This window comes from Prionailurus viverrinus, chromosome B1 (genome assembly GCF_022837055.1).
Source record: "Prionailurus viverrinus isolate Anna chromosome B1, UM_Priviv_1.0, whole genome shotgun sequence".
NCBI lineage: Eukaryota > Metazoa > Chordata > Mammalia > Carnivora > Felidae > Prionailurus > Prionailurus viverrinus.
Genome location: NC_062564.1, coordinates 133,305,747 through 133,331,344, shown reverse-complemented (window position 1 = coordinate 133,331,344; position 25,598 = coordinate 133,305,747). Strand labels below are relative to the sequence as shown.

General features: G+C 39.5%; 1 protein-coding gene across 7 annotated transcripts in view; it reads right to left on the bottom strand.

Moving 5' to 3' along the window:
• Positions 1-25,598, bottom strand: part of ABCG2 (ATP binding cassette subfamily G member 2 (Junior blood group)) — a 138,663-nt gene that overhangs the window by 22,403 nt on the left and 90,662 nt on the right. For all 7 annotated transcript variants that reach the window (XR_007151425.1, XM_047854969.1, XM_047854971.1 and 4 more), the window contains 7 exons: positions 20,606-20,827; positions 13,843-13,902; positions 13,109-13,223; positions 12,370-12,522; positions 9,047-9,204; positions 2,612-2,763; positions 859-963 (listed from right to left, as the gene is read on the bottom strand). Coding sequence is in view for 6 of the 7 variants with exons in the window: in XM_047854969.1 (XP_047710925.1) it covers positions 859-963; positions 2,612-2,763; positions 9,047-9,204; positions 12,370-12,522; positions 13,109-13,223; positions 13,843-13,902; positions 20,606-20,808 (946 nt within the window). In the remaining variant the exon portion in view is untranslated. The remainder of the gene's footprint in view (positions 1-858; positions 964-2,611; positions 2,764-9,046; positions 9,205-12,369; positions 12,523-13,108; positions 13,224-13,842; positions 13,903-20,605; positions 20,828-25,598) is intronic.

Below are 25,598 nucleotides of genomic sequence, written 5' to 3'. Positions count from 1 at the left end.
ATAAACATTCAAAAAAAAATTTAAAAAAAAAGAAAAATACAGTTAATTGAGTGACTACTCCCATAAACTTATGAATACAGCAAACCTACTGACCTTTTCCTAACTATAATATTTGAACCCTAATTCTTTTAAAATAGACATCTTATCGTAGCAAGTTATAATTCCTAATAGAAAAATCTTGCCTTTGTTTTCTTCTATATGCAAATACATAAATTGCCAAGTTTCTTATTTCAAAACACTATAAAATCCATGGGCATTTTTTAAATAAAAATTCCCCTTAGAACTGATACTATCATATAAATGCTTATTTATAAATTAAATCAAAAATATTCTCAACAGTCAAGGAAAACAAAATCTGTGTTGACCAGTGCCATAGAGTGAATGTTTGTGATCCCTCAAGATTCATATGCTAAAACTCAATCCCCAATGTGATGATATTTGAAGGCGGGACCTCTGAGGGGTTAATTAAGTCATGAGGGTGTTGTCCTCATTAATGGGATTGGTAAACTTATAAAAGAGGCCTCAGAGAGCTCCCTCCCTACTTCCACCATGTGAGGAGGCAATGAGAAGATGGTGACCCATCTCTGAACCAGGAAGCGGGTCCTCAACAGACAATGAATCTGCAGATACCTTCATCTTGGACTTCCCACTCCAGAACTGTGAAAAATAAATGTTTATTGTTTAAGCCACCTGTCTATGGTATTTTTGTCACGGTAGCCCAAGTGGACTAAGACAACGGTTATCAGAGGACAGTATTAATATAAATTCACAAAGCCATGATTTAATGAGTTGCCACATTGCTAAACTTCAGCTAATGCAGTGAAGCAATAACCTGTGACTCTCAACAGATTTTCATACCTTCACCCGCCTGGTCCTGTCTGTTTAATACCACAGCAGAGGAGTCTCCATTAATGACATCCAGGAAGAAGTCTGCAGGGTTATTATAGGGCTCACACTGGTAACCTACAAAAGAAGGCAACTCAGGTACACAAACTTGATGGTCTTGGAAAACAGAAACTCACTTACAGGGTGAGAGAGGTGAGGGAGAGGGAGAGAATCTGACAACTTCTCCCTCACTTTTTTTTTTCTCTTCTCCCTTCACTAATTTACCTTTTCTTTTTATACATTCAATCACACAACATTTCAGCAATGCTCTGTCTCCCAGAAAAATACACACTTAAAACCAACCTAGGACTCTCAGAAAGTTCATACTAGGTCCTTACCCATCTTAGTTCATGAGACCTGAAACAGCTATCCTCAGTATGCTCTGAGGCTTATCAGAACTTCTTCAAAAATAGAAATATAGGTGCAAATAAAAATAAGTTAAAAAAAAAAAAGCTGTAGCTGGAACTAATGCTCTTCAAAGCAAGGCCACAAGCAAAGAATGCTACAGCACAGCAGGACTGTCCTTGGGAGAGGCCAGGGGTGTGTTCTGCTCTCCAAGTTCACCTGGGGATGGCCAAATATGCATTCATTGTGCTGTCATAATTCCAATAGGGAGAACAAATCACCAGAGCAGCACTCCCAAGAGAATGTGACTGGCACAACACAGCTGAATGCTTATCTCAGCTTCTGTGGCACAATCCTCTGGACTCAACTTGGCCTCCAGTTTGACTCTAGGTTCATCTCCCCTAAACTCCTTAGACCTGTGTGTGCTTATTAACTTTAAATGATGGACATTAAATGGAAATTTTTAAAACTGGCTAGTGAATATTTAAAACTATATTTGGAGTCATGGAGCATCATCTATAATCGTATCCAAATATCTCTAAAATGAAGCAGCGGCGCCTGGGTGGCTCGGTTGGTTGAGCGTACGACTTCGGCTCAGGTCCTAATCTCACGGTTTGTGAGTTCGAGCCACATGTCAGGCTTTGTGCAGATAGCATGGAGCCTGCTTCAGATTCTCTGTCTCCCTCTCTCTCTGCCCCTCCCCGGCTCATACGTGCACTCTCTCTCTAAAAAATAAACATTTAAAAATTTTTAATAAAATAAAGCAGACAATGTGAGTATTAAAAAAAAATTACATACTTCCATTCTAAATAGAACCAAGCAGTCCAAAACTGTCAGAAATGTCGGTCCCTCAAAGACAACTAGTCATTCTATTAACTGGCAAGTCACTCACACCCCCTCAAGGCCTAAATCTGCAATCTAACGTTACTAGAAAATTTTAAGTAGCATCTTATGAACCTCCACCAAAGGAGACTAACATCTTCTACGAGGGAATACAGTGATAAAGCCTGATCCATAATACAGTCAAGAAGATAACTGGAGGATACTATTAGGCCTTTCCCAAAATGTTCAACAGACATAACTGGCTATGAAGCCAACATATATCCTGAACTGAAGTGGGAAGCAGATCAGGTAAGGCCCAGTAGAAATACTCCTGCACACACATGCAGGCATACTCAACCAGGTCAGGAAAAAGACCCAAAGAACAGGCTAGTGCTGCAAAGAGAAGAAAAATTCTAGCACCAAACTACCAAAGTTGTGTTGGAATGGGGGAAGCCATGGTATGTCTACTCAAAAATCAACAGCATTCCTATAGACCCCTTTTACTCTCTTTAGGATTCTCTTAATAAAGGATCTTACTACATGAAAAAGTCAAGCATACCCATTAATGTAAAGTAACCCAAGGCCTCCTGGGCAGGCCCATGGAACATTAGTCTTCCTGAGGCCAACAAGGTGAGGCTATCAAACAACTTGAAGATAGAGTAACGAGGCTGATGAATGGAGAAAATGATTGTTCGTCCCTGTTCAGACATCCTAAATTAAAAGTGAAAAAAATAAAAGTCATTAAATGTCTGAGTCATTAAACATGTGAAATGTGAACATCGTGGCAACTTTATTCCTGCCTCTAGGTTATCTATTCTTAGTTCGACTTGATTTTCTCTTACTAACTTCTCATTTCATATTATCTATCTGATAGTTAGGAGACCTCAATTCGGTGCTTCTATGAAGCACTAGGGTTTCTAAAGTGTGTTCCATGGGCAGTCTACATCAACCAGAAGAGTAATTAAAAATGCAAATCTCCAGGGTCACCTGGGAGGCTCAGTCAGTTAAGCGACCTACTTCAGCTCAGGTCATGATCTCATGGCTCATGAGTTCATGCCCCGCATTGGGCTCTCTGCTGTTAGGACAGAGCCCGCTTGAGATCCTCTGTCCCCCTCTTTCTGCCCCTCCCCAACTAGTGCATGCACACTCTCTCTTTCTCTCTCTCTCAAAAATAAAGAACCATTTAAAAATGCAGATCCCGGGGCGCCTGGGTGGCGCAGTCGGTTAAGCGTCCGACTTCGGCCAGGTCACGATCTCGCGGTCCGTGAGTTCGAGCCCCGCGTCGGGCTCTGGGCTGATGGCTCAGAGCCTGGAGCCTGTTTCTGATTCTGTGTCTCCCTCTCTCTCTCCCCCTCCCCCGTTCATGCTCTGTCTCTCTCTGTCCCCAAAATAAATAAACGTTGAAAAAAAATTAAAAAAATAAAATAAAATAAATAAAAATGCAGATCCCTGAACATTCTCAGACCTATTGGGCCTAGTGAATCCATACATCTAACAAGCACCCAGGTAGTCCTGTAAGTACACTCAAGTTTGAAAACATATTATAGACTAAATATTAAAACAATGATTGCATGCCCCATTCTCACTGATCATTTAAATCTCTTGGCTCTTTAGGAATTGGTTTTCATTCTTTTCCCTTAATGATACAATTAACATTACTGAGTACTTACTATGTCTTTGCTACTACATACTTTATAGATAGCCTTATCTAAATTTTCACAATATTGTTACAAGGTAGTACCAATATTACCATTACCTTTATTTACAGATAAGACTTAAGAGAGCTGAGCAACTGGCCCTAAGTGTCACAGTTACTTAAGGGGTGGGGCTGGGAATTGATCTAATTCCATGGCCAAAACATTGTTAAACTACCTTTACACAGGAGTTACTACTTACGGGTAGAAAAAAAAAAAAAACAAAGGCCAAATCACTGTTAAAAATCTGTTATTATTGGAAATATTTTATGAGAGGTATCATGTCAATTTAGGCATTTTCTAAGTACCTACTTACTATATGCTAGCAGTGTCTATAATGTTCCTTCCGCCCCAAATAGGAACGGGCCAATAGATCAATCATTTCAATACAGTGTGGAATAAAAGAAGCTGAGGGTTTCTTATAAGCAAAATAGAAGACTATAACCCAGTCTGAAGTAGTGTATCAAAGGGGCCAACCGGAGTAAGCCAAGAAGAGAAAGTGTAGTCAGGTGGAAGGAACATGACAAAAAAAGTATGCAATAACAAGGTCTACTAAGGAAACTACAAGTAGTTCAATGCCATTGCAGAGCCCAGAGGTATGTGCAGGAGTTGGGACTGGGGGAGGGGAAAAAGTTAGTAAGAGAGACTGCATCAAAAAATAAGCCCATGATGAATCCCTTCACTCAGAAGCTGCAGCTTTAGTCAGACGGTAAGAAAGGGCTGGTGAAGCACTGGAAGCAGGAAAGTGGATTGGTGTGAAAGCCTTGTGGTCTGAGGCCCAATGACATCAATATCAGTATCTCCTATTAGACATGTAGACTCTTGGACTCCATGCTGTAGAAACAGAATCTGATTTTAACACAATCCTAGTGATTAGTGTGCACAGTGGAGTGTGAAAAGGACCAGGTTAGAGCCCTCCAACAGGGGGAACGATGCTTGTGTGCTAACTAGAACAAAACATGATAAAACATAACACAGTCAAGTATGCCACATCAATTCACCATTCTCTAATAAATGCTGTTAACATACTTACAGATGACAAAAATATCATGCATTCTCTAACTGAACCCGAACCCCAGACCCATTAGTTGGCATCTTCACTTATATGTGCAACTGACATCTCAAACTTAAGATATCTAAAATCTTCCTATTGCTTCTTATCCTAGCATAGAGACTTGCTTATGAGGGCATGGACATCAGAGGTAGCAAGGTAATGACAAGGAGGGGATGTCATTAAAGGTGATGTGTTTGGTAGCTTTTAAAAAAGTGGGGGTTAGGGAGCAGTCCCAGAGGTAGTGGGCAGAGGAAATGGCCAGAGTGACTAAGAGATTAGTAATATTTAACAGTTAAGTTACTTGGCTGACCAAGTAAGTAAATATATTGAGATAATGACAGCTAAGACTTTGTCTGTCTAAAAAATCATTTACAAACATGGAAAGGGTGGGGCACCTGGGTGGTTCAGTCAGTTAAGTGTCTGACTCTTGATCTCAGCTCAGTCATGATCTCACATTTCGTGAGTTCAAGTGCTACACCAGGTTCTGCTCTGACAGCACGAAGCCTGCTTGGGATTCTCTCTCTCCTGCTCTCTCTGCCCCTTCCCCACTCATGTGCTCACTCTCGCTTTCTATCTCAAAATAAATAAACATTTTAAAAAACAAACATGAAAAGGGAAAAGACTAAAAAGAGGACTCATGTTAGACTAGATTGGAAATTTTACACATTCTTGAGTTTTTTAATACACACATACTAACAGAGCAATAGTTACAGATGTATGTTTGTATCTATCATTCTATTCAAAAAATATATATGTATACACATATGTAATTAATATTCCATATATTTTCCAAATAGAAATAGGTGTCTGGCTGGCTCAGTCAGTGGAGCATATAACTCTGGATCTCAGGGTTATGAGTTTGAGTGCCATGATGAGTGTAGAGATTACTTAAAAATAAAATCTTTGATAAAAACAATATAAAAATATATTTCTGTGTTATATATATACACATACATAACGCACATGTACACAAATATTTCCTAGGTATGTCTGCTAAGTGGGTCTGGAAGCAATGAAACTTCCAGTGTAGTAGCAGCAAGCACACTACACTAAGTAAGCAGATCTTGGTTTCTAAATTCTGACTACACCAGAAGGTACCGGGGCTCCTTAGAGAAACATCTGACACAGGAAAAGGACAAGATGAGCCTGGATCATCTTGTTGACCAGGAAGTAGAGAAATGCTTGAAGAATGATTAGAAAGCATGTCAAAAGGACACAAAGCCAGACTGAAGGGGCTTCCAATGGCCAAATCAGGGCTAATTTAATCATAGAAAATAAGTAATAGCAGACTATAATCTATTGACTAAAATAATATGAGTAAAATGAATAGAGAAGGAGGAAAAGTTCTTGGTAGTAGAATGCCAACTAATATATGTAGAAAGAATGATGTAAATAGAAAATCACTTGGCAACCATCACACCAATAATTGATCGAGGCAGAAGTTGTGAGTACATGCTAAAACTGGTGGGTAGAGATTTGATGAGAAACAGGATATGGACATAATAACCAGTTATCTCCCCTGACAAAATATTAATCAATTACAAAGGGAAAAATAATTACTTCACAGCAGGTACACCCAGCAGACACCAACATGACCAGCTGATGGTCGTGAACATCACCCATGGAAAAGTCAAAACCATGCAGCCCCTCTCCTCGTTAGGGAAATACAAATCAAAACCACACTGAGATACAACCCCACACTGGTCAGAGTGGCTAAAATGAACAAATCAGGAGACTACAGATGCTGGTGAGGATGTGGAGAAATGGGAACCCTTTTGCCCTGTTGGTGGGAATGCAAACTGATGCATCCACTCTGGAAAACAGTGTGGAGGTTCCTCAAAAAAATTAAAAATAGAACTACCCTATGACCTAGGAATAGCACTACTAGGAATTTACCCAAGGGATACAGGAGTGCTAATGTATAGGGGCACATGTACCACAATGTTTATAGCAGTGCTTTCAACAATAGCCAAATTATGGAAAGAGCCTAAATGTCCAACAACTGATGAATGGATAAGGAAGATGTGGTTTATAGATACAATGGAATACTACTTAGCAATGAGAAGGAATGAAATCTGGCCATTTGCAGCAACGTGGATAGACCTGGAGGGTATTATGCTAAGTGAAATGAGTCAGAGAAAGACAGATACCTTATATTTTCACCCATATGTAGATCTTGAGAAACTTAACAGAAGACCATGGGGGAGTGGAAGGGGGAGAAAAAGCTATAGAGAGGAAGGGAGGCAAATCATAAGAGACTCTTGGATACTGAGAACAAACTGAGGGTTGATGGGGGGTGGGGGAGAGGGGAAAATGGGTGATGGGCACTAAGGAGGGCACTTGTTGGGATGAGCACTGGGTGTTGTACGGAAACCAATTTGACAATAAATATACAATAAAATAAATAATAAAATAAAATAAAATAAAATAAAATAAAATAAAATAAAATAAATCACACAGCCCCTGATTTTTGCACAAGAATACAACATCATTTCTGTGGTATCCCTACCAAGAATTCATGGCCTGAGTCTAGTCATAGAGAAACACTGGATGCATCCAGGTTGAGGGCCACTCTACGAAATGTACTCTTGAAGACAGATAAGGACATGAGAGCCAGAAAAGACTAAAGAACTGTTCAGAATTAGAAAATATTTTAAAAATCATTCCTGGAGAAAATTCTAAGCCAGAAAGGAGAAAGAGACACTTTTGGGACAACTGGTGAAGTCCAGCTGGAGTCCATGGGTTGGATGGTGGTGCTGGCAGCAATGTGGACTCCTTGGCTGGGAGGTGTGTAAGATGGAATTGTAGGAGGAGTGTCCTTGTTTCTTAGAGATATACTCCAGAGTATCTAGGGGTGATGGTACATGATGTCAGAAAAAGACTATGTGGGGTGGAGGGACGGAGGGAGAGCAATGCACATAAATGGTAACAGTTGGGGAATCTAGGTAAGAGGACATGAGATTTCTTTGTACTACTCTCGTAACTTTTCTGTTAGGTTAAAATTTATTTTTAATTTTTTTAAATGTCCAAAACTTACTTTTGAAATTTCTCCTACAAACATATTCTTCCCACTGGTGGAATAAATATAAATGCAATTCTTTTCTCCATTCTTCCATTTTTCAGGTCCCAAATTTTAGAAACTCATTCTTTCAATAATCACTTCCCATGTCCAATTCATGAACTAATTCTGTTGGTTCTATCTTTAAAATTGATCCAGAATCCATGACTTCTCACCAACTCACCACTACCATCCTAGTCAAAACCAGCATCCTATCTCCACTGAGCTAATACAGCCTCCTGACTGCTTTCCTTATACTCACCTTGCACTACAGTCTTTTCTCTACACAGCTGCCACTCTTCTGATCTAGAACTCTCTAAAAGTTTCCCATGTAACCTAGAGACAATAAAAGCCCGTTCTTACAGTGGCCTACAAAGCCTTTGTAATCTGCCACCCACTCAATTCCATCTCATGTCCTATTCTGTTATGGACTGAATTATGTCCCCCACCCAAAATTCATGTTGAAGTTCTAACCCCTATGACCTCAGAATATACCTGTATTTGCAGACAGCATCTTTACAGAGGGACTTATGGTTAAACAAGGTCATATGTGGGCCTTAATCTAAGTGAGGACGCAGATTGAAGATAACTATGGACAAGCCAAGCCAGGGAGAAAGGCCTCAGAAAAAACAACTCTACTGACCCTCTTATCTTGGGCTTTTAGATTCCCAAGAATATGAAAAACTAAACTTCTGTTGTTTAAGTCACCCAGTCCATTGATACCACGTTATGGCAGCCCTAGCAAACTAATCGATAAGCAGTCCCCATTCTACCTAGTTCACCAGCATCCAGTCCCTCTGGCCTTCTTGATATTCTAAACACATCAGGCACACTCTGCCTCAGGACCCACTGGCTCTTCCCTCCAAGGAGGACTCTCTTCTCCCAGACATCCAGGTCCTGCTTACTTGCTCGCAGCTCACATATCACATCATTGAGGTCTTCTCTGACCATCCTGCTGTTTAATATAGCACCCCCACCCCCACTACAGCCATCTTTTGCTATGCTCTTACCGTGCTTCATTTTTCTTGAAACGCTTCTATTTGTCGATCAACTGTTTCCCTTGAACAAAGACAGAAGAAATTGCCCTCACTGCTGAATTCCCTACACCAAGAAGAACACCTGATATACAGCAGGTGATCAGATATTCTCTCAGCATGGATGAGAGAATAATGTTCCTATAGCATTTACCTCTTCAGGAGCAAAAGGACAGCATTTGCTGTGCTTGAGTCTAAGCCAGTTGTGGGCTCATCTAGGAACAGGATGGCTGGATCAGTAATAAGCTCCATTCCTATACTAGTCCTTTTTCTTTCTCCTCCAGACACACCACGGATAAACTGAGTTCCAACCTAAAACACAAATATCATTATTAACAATTACAACCACAGCCACTATTGTTTGTGGAGGTCCTACAATGAGCCGACCCTGTAAGAGGCAATATCTCATCCCTTGCTTATTCAAAATAGCAAGTAAATAAAAATATGGGAAAAGAGGTAGGTTTCTCTTTAATAAAATGAGTAAACTGAAGCTCAAATCAGCTAAGTGGCTAAGACTGCTGTGAAAGCCATGCTTAACAGTGCTATATATTCCTTACCAAGTCAAATTAGAATAGTAAAAGATTTGGCCCTGGCATACTGAAATCACAAACCAAAAGGGAGATAAAGGTAGGAGAGAAGAAGGGGAAAGCATCTATAATTTATTAATCTTCTTACACTCTCCCTCCTCACCCCTCCAAAAGTCCTCAGTGTGGTTTGGGAAACAGAAAGTTCACTTTCTATTATACCACATTAGCACCTCTTAAATCACCATAAGGCTTCCCAAATTGACCCTGCATATATCCCAACTCACTGCAGAATTCCTCACTCGTTCTTTCAGACAAATCCAGAAGACAGAACATTCTACAGGGCAACTGTAGTCTTTTCTTTTGGCTCAGTCTTTTCAACTAGTCGATGTCATTGTATGTAGTGGGGATCGAGGGGACAAGAAAGTTTGGGGAGAGGTAGGAAGCAATTCCTACATTAAGAGTCTTCAAAGAGATAATCAAGTGCTACTGATGCCCTTGGCTGAATCTTGTAACAATTGAGCCATAACAGACATTTTGGAGACAATTGGGAAAATGTGAATGAATAGGGGCTTAACGTAACTGATATTAAGACATTGTTAATTTTGTTAGTCAATAATGGTATTGTGGTAATGTAGGCAAATGTCTTTTTTTTAAGATGCATAATCAGTTTTCAGGAGTGAAATATGATATTTATAACTTTCTCTAAAATACTTCAAAAAATACTTCAGAAAAAAAGCTGAAGCACATATGGGATAAGATGTCAACAACTGGGAGATCTAGGTGAATGTTATTAGTATCATACCATTATATTAATTATACCATAATCATACAATTAGGATAGTAATCAGACTATTCTATGTTTAAAATTTCATAAAAAGTAAAAAAAATGTTGAAAGTATTTTCAATCAATTAGATAGATAAATTCTAAGAAGTGAACAACTACCTTCAGCTCATTTCCCAGGAATTCTATGCAAATAAGTTAGGGCAATGGCTGTCTATTTGTAAAGAAGTTTTACCTAAAAATAAAGATTGGAAAGCACCTTACTAAAAAGACAAAATGAAAAACAGAGCCAAAGCAAAGGAAACCCAAACCCATAAACTCATAAAACAAAAGTAGTAAATGGTGGCATCCCGGAGTGCTGCTTCCAAGCAAAATATAGCAAAATACACTTAACCTTTTTTTTTAAATGTCAGTATCACATGAAGCAGCAGCCAGCAGAATGCCCCCTTTCTTCATTATCTCTAAGTCGAGGATAGATTTCACAGGGGGATTAAACTATTGCCACCACAGGCTCAGTTAGTAGAGGGTACAATTCTTTTTTTTTTTTTTTTTTTTAATTTTTTTTTTTCAACATTTATTTATTTTTTGGGACAGAGAGAGACAGAGCATGAACGGGTGAGGGGCAGAGAGAGAGGGAGACACAGAATCGGAAACAGGCTCCAGACTCTGAGCCATCAGCCCAGAGCCTGACGCGGGGCTTGAACTCACGAACCGCGAGATCGTGACCTGGCTGAAGTCGGACGCTTAACCGACTGCGCCACCCAGGCGCCCCTAGAGGGTACAATTCTTGATCCCAGGGTTGTAAGTTCGAGCCCAAAATTGGGTGTAGAGATTACTTAAATATAAAATCTTTAAAATAATAAAGAATGCTAAACTACAGCCACCACAATCTAAAAAGCTCATCTTCACCCAAAGCTTCAAATGTCTTCCCAGCAAATCTTTCATCTCTAGTCATCAACTGTAAAGTTCTCTCATTCATTTCATTTCTTCCTCCTGACTCTGCACAACCACAAAAGGAGTTATTTTTGTCTGTCTGGCCCCAAACTGTTATCTCTAAAACCTAAGAACCCAGCACATAACAGACAATATGTAAGTAAATATTGGCAGAAGAAAGGAAGATATGAAGAGGAGAGGGGAATAAGAGACAAAAGTACCAAAAGAAAGGCTATAGAAAAACGACTGGGATGCTACACAAACTAGAAATAAACCCTAAGTTAGGGGTGCCTGGATGGCTCAATTAGTTAAGCATGTGGCTCTTGATTTCAGCTCAGGTCATGATCTCACGGGTTCATGAGTTTGAGCCTCACATTGGGCTCCTTGCACTGACAGTGTGGAGCCTGCTTGGGATTCTCTTTCTCCCTCTCTCTCTGCCCCTCCCGTGCACACGCTCTCTCTCAAAATAAATAAGCTTAAAAAACAGGAAGAAAATTCTACTTTGACTAAATATAATTTTGAAAGCCAAATTATATGGGGCGCCTGGGTGGCTCAGTCGGTTAAGCGTCCAACTTCAGCTCAGGTCACGATCTCATGGCCCGTGAGTTCGAACCCCACGTCGGGCTCTGGGCTGATGGCCCAGAGCCTGGAGCCTGCTTCCGATTCTGTGTCTCCCTCTCTCTCTGCCCCTCCCCATTCATGCTCTGTCTCTCTCTGTCTCAAAAATAAATAAAAACGTTAAAAAAATTTTTTTTAATGAAAGCCAAATTATAGCAAAGTGAAACGTAGAGCCAGAACCCTTGGATTTTTGCCATTTAAGAATTCCAGAAATATACCTCAAAAGCAATGGAACAAAGTCTCCTGGAGGAAGAGGAAGAAGAGCTAAAAGGGAAAGAAAACAGGAAGAAGGAAAGTTAGTGTAAAGACAGTGGATGACCCATGACAAACGGTGTGGGAAAGCGTCAAGAGCTATCATCACATGGAAAGGGCCTCGTGCTCTTTGCAAAGACACTTCTATATACTAGAGCACACTGCCACACTTCATTTGCAGGGTTCAAACACTTTTAGTTTTTTTCTGGCTAATTTCCATCTCCATATTATGCTTTTCTCATCTTTACACAAAGCAGTCACTTTTGACCACACATATTATAGAAAACTTCTGAATAAGAGTTACACTATCTACACAGGTAAGATCCTATTTGCCAGCTACGATCCTGTCTGTTTTTTCCACATTACCTTGGAATCCGCCACTTTATCCAGACCTAACTCCTGAATGACCCTGTTAATCCGCATATTTTTTTCATTAGTCGTCATAGTTGTTGGAAGCCGTAGAGCTGCTGAGAACTGTAAATTTTCTCTCACTGTCAGAGTGCCCATCACGACATCATCCTTAAAGCAAAATGGCATTTGAATAACACATATTAGGTCTTTTCTAATACCATCACCCTTAAGTACATGTAATATAATCCACAAGAATAACACACTCAATTTAAAGTCCTAGCTAATGATGTATTTGCAATCATACAAATGACAACAACTTCACATACAGACAGCTGAAAAAGCCTGATGGCATAATTTTCATTCTGTATCAGTACACCCAAAGAGACACAGGTCATTATGATTATTACCAGCAGACATATCAGACTGCTTTATACAGGATTTACCAGAAGATCTTTCTAAGCTCGAAGAAGGACAGGGGTAAAGGTAGGGCCAAAAGGGAATTCAGTAATGTCTTATGGAAATGATAACTAGAATGGATACCATTGCCCTTACCATGGTTATATTCCAGATTCTCCCTGCCTTTTCATTTCACACTACTCTGAATCTTACGGGGGATTATGAAAAGCTGGTGGAAAGAAAACTGGTTCTATGAGTATGTCATATAGTCAGTTGGAAGTACACTGAACTATCAGCCAAGGTGCTTGCCCACATAGAAATAGAAGCAAGCTAAAAAAAGAAATGCATAAATACTTACTTGTACCACATAACCTGAATTACATTTGAAATTGGCAGGTCGAGGTGCTCCATTTATCAAAACATCCCCAGATAATCCATGTGGATCTTTCCTTGCAGCTAAGACATCTAACAACCTATGAGAGGACATATACGTTGTGGTTTTTCTCCAATTCAGGCTGTATCTCTCAGCTCCACTGAATCCAAATTCTGCTCAAGTTAGAAAATTAACTGATCAAGAAATTCTATAGATTACCTAAAATTATGTATATTTTTAAATTCTTACCTTCCCTTTTTTAGTATATGCTACAATAAAGCCCAAAGACACGAAACCGAGGCACTGTTGGCTGATCCAGCACAGACTTCCGAAAGAACCTTCCAGGCTGTGACCTTGGGGCGTCTCAAGGCAAGCAATGTGCTCCTTTGTCTAAGACACAGGCCTTAACTTATGCCTTTGGCTCCATCTCCCCACTTTCTATTTTCTCCCTCCTTTCTCTCCCCATAGCTCAAATCATAGCCAATAGCTGTATGCCAATCATGTCCTGTTATCATGTCCTTCCTGTTAGTAAGCTGACCAAATAAGATTTCCCGGTCCTTGAGACAACCACAAGCTAGCACTATTGCACGTTACCCACAGAGCCTAGAACCAGACTCGGTAGGCTGCAAATGCTCAACAAATACATGCTCACGTAAAAATAATCTTGAAAAGCACATTTAAGCTGCAAAGAAAAACCTGACTTATATTATTATACTCACGAAGATTTGCCTCCACCTGTGGGTCCCAGAATGGCATTGAGGCCAGGTCTCATGATGCCACTGTAAACACAGAGACATACCAATTTAATGGCTTGTTTCAAAACTGGTTCTATTAATTTAGGGTCTGCATTTAATACACTCAATGAAAGTGATTAACAAAAAACAAGCACAAACCAACTCTTAAAAGAAAAAGACACTGAACTGTCAATTAACATAAGTCCCACATACAAACGATGTTAATCAATACTCAAGACATCTAAGAAAAATGGCTTGGGTCCCTCTAAATTCCTTTCACTTCTTCTCTAAATCATTTATATTTTTTGAAAAAGGACACAAGGGAGTTCAAGTTTCCTCAGAGTAGCAGAGTCTAGTGAAACATCTCTGTTAACATTTATCCCCCCAAACACAGTGTAAAGAGCTTCAGTCTTAACTAATGTTCAGTGACATTAATTATCTTCAAGTCACCTCATTTGCTACTCAGTCAAGTTCTACACAATTAACGAGTCAATGGACTTCTAGAATCCCCAGTAAGAGTGTTCTCACTGCTTAAGTCTACTCAGACTAAAAAACAATATATCTGAAGTAGAAAGTCAATGGCTAGAATAAAACACCTCACAGGTAAAACAAACAAAAAACACATCACCCGTTCTTAACCCTCACAAATTTTTTACTAAATTAGAAATAGTAAAATATATATTCTCAATATGTATCATTTTCTTCCTTATAAAGTTTCAGGTAATTGGACTGGGAAATTCTCAGTGTAGAAGTGATAGATGCCACTTTCTGTAGGGGACAACTTAAGTTGTCACAACTGTAAAATGGCTGGTGGATGCTAGGGTGAAATGTAGCTTTCACTCTGTTACTCAACTGTGGTGCCTCGCACAGAAACACTGCACAAATACAATGAGTTTGGTAAACTAGGAACAAGCTGTAGAACAGAAAAATCTCTTATTCTTTCAATGACCTCTTCTCCTCCCCCCATCCCCGAAAGTAAAAAGACATACTGGCTGAGTGAACTTTCAAGATGCATTTATCTGGAGCTCTTGATTCATCTTCTTTATTAATAGCTACCTAGTAACTGTTTCTAAAATGACCAGAAATAAGCTTGTCATTCACTAAGACTTCATTATCAGAAAAAATCTCCAGGTTTTTAAAACATTTACTCAAGTAAAGACCAACTAATCCTAAATGATTAGCCCAAAATTGAATGTGAATGCTCTAGGACAATTTTATAGGTCCCCAAGCTGGGCTTACTTTGGCACTAAACCCTAGCATTACAGAAAACAACAATAACATACAACCACAAATGCAAGAAAGAGTTCCAGTTGGGAGCAGTGGCTAATTCTCCCCCCATTCATTCAACACAATTATCCAGTGACTACTACGTATGTACAAGACACTCTTCTAGGACATAGGACAGAGAATAAAACAAAGTCCTAGGCCTCCTGGAGTTTACAGTCCAAGGGCCAGCAAAAGAGCTGGTCACCTGTTTTCTGTTTTCATAAACAAAGTATCATTGAAACAGAGCCACACTCATTCATTTACGTCCATGGCTGCTTTCACACTACAATGACAGAATTGACCAGTTGCAACACAGATGTATGGCCCATAAAGATGAAAATATTTACTATAAGGCCCTTTATAGAAAGTCTGTTGACGCTTGTTCTGGTTTATGGTCTACAATCCCCTTGTTTCCCCACCCTGCCCTCCACTCTACTATCATCCCTCCAAACTCATTTCCCACCCTTATTTACTGCTTTACAGCATGTACATGCAGGAAAATCTCCCTCACTGTATTGTAAAACTTTGTCAACAAGATGGTGCAATCTTGTGTCACCCCCCACCCCACCATAGCATGCAGCACAGTGGTACAATGGGCAGATCACTGAATACATCAGATGAAACCTAGCTAAAGGATTCATGTCACATCTATCACATTTTAGTGCATAATGGTTAATCCTCTGGTTTCATTTTATGAAGAGGTCCATGCCATTCCCACTGCTTGGAGCTACCTTCCCTCCCTACCTTGTTCTACACACACACTCTTCACTCTCTCTCTCATTCCCCCGGGCCTCCAGTTTAGGATTAGGGACTTCCATGGTATCTTCTAATCCCCCTATCTGTCCCTCTAAACAGTAAAGTCCTCTACTTGTATGAATCCACCATTAGACTAGAAGGTTTCTGGAACAGAGGACATAACTGTGTCACTAACATCTTATACAATGTCAAGCACCTCATAGACACTTAAAATTTATTGAATAAATGAGTCTCTACATTTTTATAAATGACAGTTACTTACAGGAAAGCTAAAAAAAAAAGTTTTCAATAAAAACAAATGTCAAAAGACACCTGGGAAGCTCAGTTGGTTAAGTGTCTGACTTTTGATTTCAGCTCAGGTCATGATCTCACAGTTCGTGAGACTGAGCCCCATGTGCGCTCTGCATTGTCAGTTTGGGATTGTCTCTTTCACTCTCTTTGCCCCTCCCCTGCCCCCACACATGTGCTCTTTCTCTTTTTTCTCTTGCAAAAATAAAAACAAACTTTAAAAAAATGTAAAGAAGTAGGAAAAACTTCTTGACAGCTGTAACAGAACACAGGCTGTGAAGGGAGATGGAAGGAACAGAGGTGACAGCTAGAGGGCAGGGTAATTACTTATATTAAGGAATAAGAAAAGTAAGCAAATCAGTAAGTATATTAAGGATAATGAGAACCAGGTTTTTTACTTTTTGAGATATTTTATAAAAATAGAAATGTAGAAAGAACCCTAGGTATAAGATTAGAATTGAAGGTATTACTGAGAAGTCATGAGTTTTAATCTATATACACAAATAGATATAGAAAGCTTTAGGTACATGTATAAGCATGTGTGTGTGTGTGTGTGTGTGTGTGTGTGTGTGTGTGTGTGTATATATATATATATATATATATATATATATATATATATATATTCCCTAGGTCTACCCACTGAGAAGGCCTAGAAGCTATGACATCCCAATGGCAATGAACATTCCAAACACCCAGATCTTGGTTTATAAATACCATCCTCCATGAAAAGGAACAACACCTAGTTCCAGGTCTGAAGCAGGGTAAGTATTCAGGGAGTCTGAAACTTCTTGCTGTGCCAAGAAAATACTCAAATGAGAAAATATATCAAAAGAACAAGGTAAAAAAAGCAAAGGTCTCCCACTGACCCAATCAGGAACAGTAAGATTATCAAGAAGAATAATGATAATAATGCAATACTATTGAATGGTATTGAATATGAAATCCATGAGTCTATACTGATATACAGAAATGAATGAAGAAAGGAAGAATAGAGCTTTTTTTTTTCTTTTAGTAGACTACAATCTAATCCATACTGAAGAGTTGGATGAAGACAGAAAAATCACCTTTTGATAACTATCATAGTGATTGTTACTGCTGACTTGGGAAGGAGGAATCAATGGGGGCTAAAGCTGGTGGGCTGAAGATTAATGAGGACTACAGTTTTGGAATAATGTCAGAGTATCTCCCCTCATAGTATTTATCAATTACAAAGTAGAAATGGTAACATTACGGTGGAAAAGGCTGGTAGACACCAACATGACCAAGTAATCACGGTTCAAGGGTGAGACAGAAAAATACCAGGTTGGATGAGACAAAAGAGACATGATGTGGTGGTTAGTTAAGTATGTTAAGGGCGTGGTTGACTGACAGTCCCTTAGCACCCACCACTGCATTCACTATGAGGCTGCACTTCCCCTGGGCTGCTCCAAAACAATGACTGAGTCGCTATATAAAAGAGGATCCTTAAACACCATATGGACAGCTTGCTTTTAGAAAAATGCTAATGATAATGGGTATATAAAGAGTAAAAGTAACGAGCAAATGCAGTGAAATGTTGACAGGTGGGGCATCTGAGTAAAAAGTGCAAGGTTTAAGTTTAAAATTATGTCAAAATAGGGTCACCTGAGTGGCTCAGTCAGTTAAGCATCTGACTTTGGCTCAGGTCATGATCTCACAGTTCATGAGTTCAAGCCCCACATCGGGCTCTTTGTTGACAGCTCAGAGCCTGCAACCTGCTTTGGATTCTGTTTCCCTCTCTCTCTGCCTCTCCCCCACTCAAGCTCTGTCTCTCTCTGTCTCTGAAAAATAAACCTCAAAACTTTTTAAAATTATGTCAAAATAAATTATGAATTAAAAAAATCCTGAAACAGTATAACAAATTTCCCTGGAGATTAAAAAATATCCACACATCTACTGGTATGGACCATTTTTTCCATAGATCTTCAACCTTCGTGAAGGAAAGCCCAAATACTGGGTATGGGGACAAACTAAGTGTAACAAAAAGGTTTTTCATGAGGAAGTAAAATCTTACCTTTTTTTTTTTTTAATTTTTTTTCAACGTTTTTTATTTTTTATTTTTGGGACAGAGAGAGACAGAGCATGAACGGGGGAGGGGCAGAGAGAGAGGGAGACACAGAAACGGAAACAGGCTCCAGGCTCTGAGCCATCAGCCCAGAGCCCGACGCAGGGCTCGAACTCCCAGACGGAGAGATCGTGACCTGGCTGAAGTCGGACGCTTAACCGACTGCGCCACCCAGGCGCCCCAAATCTTACCTTTTTGAATGCTAATGGTCAGATTTTGTTTTGTCTTCTTCCCCGACAGAGGAAATCAGGTTCTAGTTACTTAGATCTACAAATGAGATTACAAAATGTCCAAAGGAAAAACAAAACTCAAGATTCTCATCAGATTTCTTGAAATACAGTTACTACTGTGAATGCTGGCAGTGCTATCAAACACAAATCAAAAATTAGGTTTATGGAAGCAATCTTTCCCCATCCCAGAAACTCTACTTAGTTGAAATCAACAGATAGGGGAAACATAAGAATCACCGAAGCAAAAACAGGGATGACCTTTCTCAGTGATCCCTAAACCAGACATGTGAATAAACAAGGAAACCAATCCCACCTGTCCTTTTAACTATAAAATTATAAAGAATTACAAGATTTGACTGAGTTTTTATGAACCTAGTTCTGCACGCAAAGATGAACTCATCCATTGCTGAAATGCATACCAGTGAACCATAAAACTTTATGAAGCCTTGAACAGATGACACTTTTACAGTACCAAGTTACTAAATCTAGTAGTTTTAAAACATAAGCAAGATAAATATATGCTTGCACAGCACACATTTTAAATCTATTCAACTTGCACATATTCAGGTCCTTTGTTACCTTCCACTTAGCACAAAATCTGAAGTGACCAACATTTTCTTTTTTGAGTATTAATTCTTTTAAGTTTATTTATTTATTTTTGAGAGAGAGAGAGAGCACAAGTGAGGGAGGGACAGAGACAGCGAGAGAGAGAATCCCAAGGAGGCTCCACATGGTCAGTGCAGAGCCGGTCATGTGGCTCAAACCCACAAACAGTGAGATCACAGGCTGAGCTGAAATCGAGAGTCAGACACTCAACTGACTGAGCCATCCAGGCACCACATGACCAACATTTTCTTGATTATGATGTTCCACAAAAAAATTATCAGCTTTTTAGAAAGGAAACTTTGCATCTACCATTCTTCTCCTATTTTCCTACTCAGGGTTTCTCAACTAACACACAAAAGCAACAAGGAAGTAAGCTTGACAGTAGGTATTACTCCATGGACAAAGTTTTATCTAATCCTACAAAGCACCTGGCCTCCTGGTAACCCAGTCGATTTCAGATCCCCAGAGTCTCCCTGCCCACAGATAAAAGAGCCCGAAAAAGTTACTTTCTTTGTCTAGGAGTAGTTATTGCCTCTATTAAACAAACAAACAGACTATGCTGCCTGAGCATACCTAGACTCACTCCCCCCTCCACAGACAGGAAAAATCAAGCTCACTTCCGTAGACATCAGAAAAACATTAAAACCCTGATGGCTATCATTTGTGAAAGAGTAGAGATATCTGGGACCAATTAGATTCTACATAAATGCTCATTTTTCTCTCCCCACTCTACCGCCCACTCCACCACAACATGATGCATTCGCCCTGCATGAAGAGAATGAAAACCATAGTTTTGTACTGATTTGGATTCTAAAATACAGTTAAATGTATTGATTTGGTTCCTAATTTCTCTAATCACTTTGGAATTCCACTGCATCACTTAAGCTAAGCCATAGTTGTCTTATATTTAAATAGACTCTGTCTGCCTGTGTAATGGGGAGAAGCATTAAGTAAATGGTACAAATTACTGTATAAATGGAACACTCATTTAAAACAAGTGTATTTGAAAACCAAAGTACTTTTACAATATACTGTCATTTCCACTACCTGGCTCTTGCATCTAGGACATAAAGGACATAAGTACCGAAAAGTGTCTGGCTCATAAGGTACAATAGCAGGTCTTCTCTCTGTTCCACAGATGAGAAAACTAAAGTTCAGAGATGATAATTATATCCCCACAACCAGGAACCAGTAAATTATACAGCCATTCCCATTCAGTAAACCACAGGGTGTACCCAGAAATAATTAAACGACACATTAATTGTTCAGTTTCTCAAACAAAAGTTGATGCACATAGAGCAACCACTTTCCCAATTTGGCAGTTCCTTTAAAGTTAACCACACACCTAATATGTGATCCAACCACTTCACTCCAAGTTCAGCCACAAGAAATAAAAGCACGTGTCTGTATGTCTGTATAGAGTTGTACACAAACGTAATTCCTTTATTTGCAATAAGCAAAACCTGTCAAGCTCACTGTAGGTCAATAAAGCTGTTTTAATACTAGTTCATGAACATACTTGATATTTGTTAATATTTCTTTCTCAACTGTTTTTCGACCAAGAAGAAAGCCACTCGTCACTTTTACTCGATAGTTGATGTTATGAAAACTTAACACAGCTACTTCGGTAAATGTCTTCAGGTCATTGGAGGTTGTCCTGGGGAGGTCGTTGGTGTTTCTTCGTGACATTGGGATAAAAACTTCGTCATTACCGGGAGACATCTGGAGAGTTTCTGCCTTTCTGTAGAGGGAAAAGCAACAATAAGTTGATAGTCCAGACAAATCAGATTGTAAATACCAGTTAATAGTACACTTAAAACAAGTCATTTCGGTACACATTTCCAATTACAAAATAAATAAATCCTGGAAATGTAATATACAGCATGGTGTCTACAGATGATAACACTGCACTGTATGTTTGAAAGTTGTTAACATGGCAGATCTTGAAAGTTCTCATCACAAGAAAAAAAATTGTGACTTTGTGATAGATGTTAACCAGACTTACAGTGATCATTTCACAATATAAATAAATATTAAATCATTATATTGTACACCTGAAACTAATGTAATGGTATTTGTCAATTTTATCTCTATTCAGAAAAATTAAAAATAGAGATCTAAATTTTTTAAAAGAATGTAAAATACCCAATTAGTCCTTTTTTTACATGCTTAAGTAAAAGTATTTTAGGTACAGTGGGTTCAATAAAATACACTATTAAACATGTTTTAAAAACAAGTCGATTTTAAACTACAATGCAATAAATAGTTCCATTTCCAATGAACAGGCTATATTGTGATAAGAACAACCATGGGACCTATATTAGGGGGGCAGACACAACTCCAAATGCATAAATTTCAATTAGTTGTTAATTAAACACCTAATAAGTCAATACAGACAATGAAAATTAATCAAAAGTCACAAAACAGGAAAAAGATAAGTGGGAGTTAGACTTGCCTGGTTTGAAAATCATATTACGATACATCTCAAGATTAGGGGCAGACCACATGATTACCATCACCTGTTTTTGTTGTTTCATTTTGGGGTTCTTGACATAGTTATTATTATAAAAAGGGAGTTAATCCAGGCAGTCAGGGACAAGAGAAATTTCTCTGAATTTATTGCTCCAGACTCTATATCCCTGACTGTTATGCTCCCTCAATCAGCCAAGAAGAGAAGCTCCAAAACTGTTTGAGATGACATAATCATTTCCATGATGGGTGAACATATTTAAATTCTAGGAAGTTTTAGAATTAAGTAGAAAAACTATTAATAAAATCAAACCAATAATGAAGCAGGTATAGAATTTAGAACAAAAACAGAGTATTAAGTTTATAAATGGAGTTTAGGGGCACCTATGTGGCTCAGTTGGCTAAGCACCCAACTTTGGCCCAGGTCTTGATCTCGTGGTTTGTGGGTCTGAGCCTCACATTGGGCTCCTGTACTGACAGCTCAGAACCTGGAGCCTGCTTCAGATTCTGTGTCTCCCTCTCTCTCTGCCCCTCCCCTGTTCATGCTCTGTCTCTCTCTGTCTCAAAAATAAATAAACGTTAAAAAAAAAAATTAAAAGATTTAGACTAAGAGTTAAGATGAACTTAACAGCTTGTGAACTAAGTTTGAAATGTCAAATGACCATCAACTTAGTGTTCTGTTTTATTTGTTTTGTTACAGTATAGTTGACATCCCAGTTTTAATTTTTAAAAATCAAAGTTAACAGGGCACCCGGGTGGCTCAGTCTCTTGAGCATCTGACTCTTGATTTCGGGTCAGGTTATGATTCCAGGGTTGTGGGACGGAGCCCCACATCAGGCTCCATGCTGAGCATAGAGCCTGCTTAGGATTCTCAATCTCTCTCTCTCTCCCCACCCCACCTGCCCCTCTCCCCTGCTCACGCGCACTCTCTCTCTAAAAGAAAAATAAATTTAATTAATTAAATTAAAAAAAAATAAAAATGAAAGTTATCCATGAAGAACTTTCTCTCTGGCTATGATGGAGCAGCTGTTCCAAACCGAGCATCCTCCAAAGAGAACATTGTAAAAGTAGATAAAATGTAACATGCAACTATTTGAAGAGCTCTGTGTGATGAGAGTAACCAAAGCAGCCAGGACTTGCAGAAGCAAAATCCTGGAAAGGAGAGAATGCAAAGGCAAACCCAGCATTCTGTGCCCTTTCCTCTCAAGGCAAATTGCAGACACATGGGAAAATTTCAGAAAAAAAAAAACAACAAAAAAACGGGCAGAAAGAAACTGCTAGAGGCTAAAAATCTGAGCAAATATTTAAGCAGCCAATGATAAAGAAAATTTTTAACTTTTAACATTTGTGGACCCTGCTCCTGGGCTCTCAGGGGAAGCTATACTTTACATTTCCCACCAAGGTCAAAATGACTTGGCAAAACCTCAAAGTATAGGCTCTATGTCTGCCTGGAGCACACATTGCATGCCTGCTTCATTGAAAAAACAACCAAAAAGGAACATCAAACATATAGATAGGAAAAACAAAAGAAACCTCTTGGTTCCCATAAGATTAAAATCATACAGCCTTGCACATGCTGAAAACATAAAACAAAGTCTGTAACTTTCTGGAATGCCCTTCATCATCATGATGTGTAACTCTTCATGTAAAAAAACATGTATAACACTGCACCAAATGTTCCTTCCCCAAAGCACTCTCTTCTTTGTCAAGATTATGTATCCTGGGCTATTGTGCTAACTTGGGCTCGTCTTTCCTTTTCTCTTTAAAAATTTTAAAAAGATTTGTTCATTTTGCATCAATGTTACTTGGCATAGAAGGACAGGATATTAGAGAAACTCTCGCAAGACCTCCGAGCAACTCAGGCGCTGGGTACCAGCACAGGTACCCCTGTGAACCCCCAGCACCTCATAGATATACCGGGTGAGTTCTCCTGATATCCGCACCTCCTCAATTTGAGTTAATGGTCCTGACTTTTATTCAAGCTGTTGAGAGTTACAGGAATGATCTCTAGGTGGGAATAACCTACAGGGGTTGGAATTGATGGGCTGGATGTTTTAATTTGGCATTATACTAATTGCTATACCTTCAGTGTAAGGCTTGAGTAAATTTTCTGGTTAGAAATATGAGAGACTGAATCACTCAGCTCTAAGCAGCAAGGGACATTTGCTACTTCTGGCCAAATGATCCTTTCAGATGACTGAAAGCCTGTAACGGAAGTGTCAGAGGATATTCCTCAAGACCTGCAGGGGTCCCATAGGAATGTTCCATCTAATAAGGTAATTAATGATTGGATGGTCCAGGGACACAGACATAAAGACAGATCATCCAGTGCTCCCAGCCCCTTCGATGGTTTTTACCTCACTGAGAGAAATCCAGAGACATCAGAAGGTGTATCACGGTCCTTGGAAGTAACTCTCACAAGCAGCACCCTCTCAACCCACCACACTTGATATCCTTAGATCTTAGTCAAGCCTTATTCTACAAATAAAACTGAAACTAAAACGAATGGGGAACCATGCTTCAAAAGCCTAACACTGCTGGAAAACCAACAACCACCCACAGGAAACTCTGGCAGGCTGTACGTACAATACATGTGGAGCCTACACATGCAAGTGCTTACTAATGGGGAAATTTAAGGATAGCCTGAGTCTCAAATCCCAAATGGGGTTCTTCGACATGTCTGGATTAGTTTTCTTGTGCACACTATCAGAGAAAGCCAGCTATAAGACTAAGCAGCTAGAAACTAAGAAGCCATTTGGTGTAATCAGTGAACCCCTGGCTTTGGGGGAGGACCCAACGCTCACAAAGGTACTCTGGGCTTCATTCGGTTTGTTCGTTGCTGTAGCTTTTCATATCTTTGGACAAAACCAAAACCATTTTGGTTTGGACAAAACCAAAACCATTTCTTACTGGAAATGGAAAATAACTAGTTAATGGATCCAGAAATTATCCTGCTGTCTTGCAATCAGATTTGTTTTAATAAAAGGAGGATATTTGGAAGTTGGGTCTTAGATGTCCTCTCCACAAATATTACTGAAACAGAGGCTAATTATGTGTGCACCTTGTTTGTGTAAATGTCTATACGCGTTACAGATGAGGTATTTTCTCTACCTCCAGTTGGTATTGCTAAAATTAATCTGTAAAGGAGTTCTATTTAATTAGTTTAAAAGCAAGAGCTCTAGAAACTGGGCATTCTAAAACTCAGAAAGATAAAAATAACTCAAATGTTTTTCAAGTTCACATGATCTGGAATAAAATTCCCTACCCTCTGTCTTTTACATTACTCCATAATAAAGATGCCTCACAGCAAGGAACCCAAGTGATGGGCCAAAGAAATAAGGATAGACAAAGACTTAAGACACCTGACCCACTTCTCAATAGTCAAAAAAATGAAGAAAAAGGGAGCAAGACAGGCAGACACCGCAAATCCTAAAAACACCTCTTGAACACAAACACCAGGACCAATGCCCAACCAACCCACTGCCTGCTCCTCCACCTCCTCCAGTGGCCTGAAAAGCAACCAGAGAAAAAAAGCCGGTTTTGCAGGAGGAAAACACAGGAGACGGAGATACAGTAATGTTAGTCCAAACTTTGGCTATGCGTCTGACCTTGCCAGCAGCACTCCTGCCGCCTCCGCCCCGTCCTGTTACTGTACCACCATCCGGGTCTCTCACATAGGCGGCTCCTATACCACGGCCTCGTGCGCTATCCACTCCTGCTCATCCTACCGTCACTGTCGAGGAGCACAAAGCACCGCAAGCTCTTGGGCCCCCTCCTTATGAAGGTCCAAACTGGAGCAGCTCCCAGATCAGCATGAAGAGGCCCGAGGGCTCCCTTGGACTTAAACCACTCACTTGAGACTTCCCCACAGGAGCCCCAGGTAAAACTGACAGTGGGGAACAGGAACAAACTGATTGACTTTTAAGTGAACACAGGTGCAACGTATTCGGTATTAAAGCTAACTCAAGGTGGCTGCTTTAATTAAAATAGACACGTTTTTGCAGTTATCAATATAAAATGTAATAATCAGCTTTTATTCTACC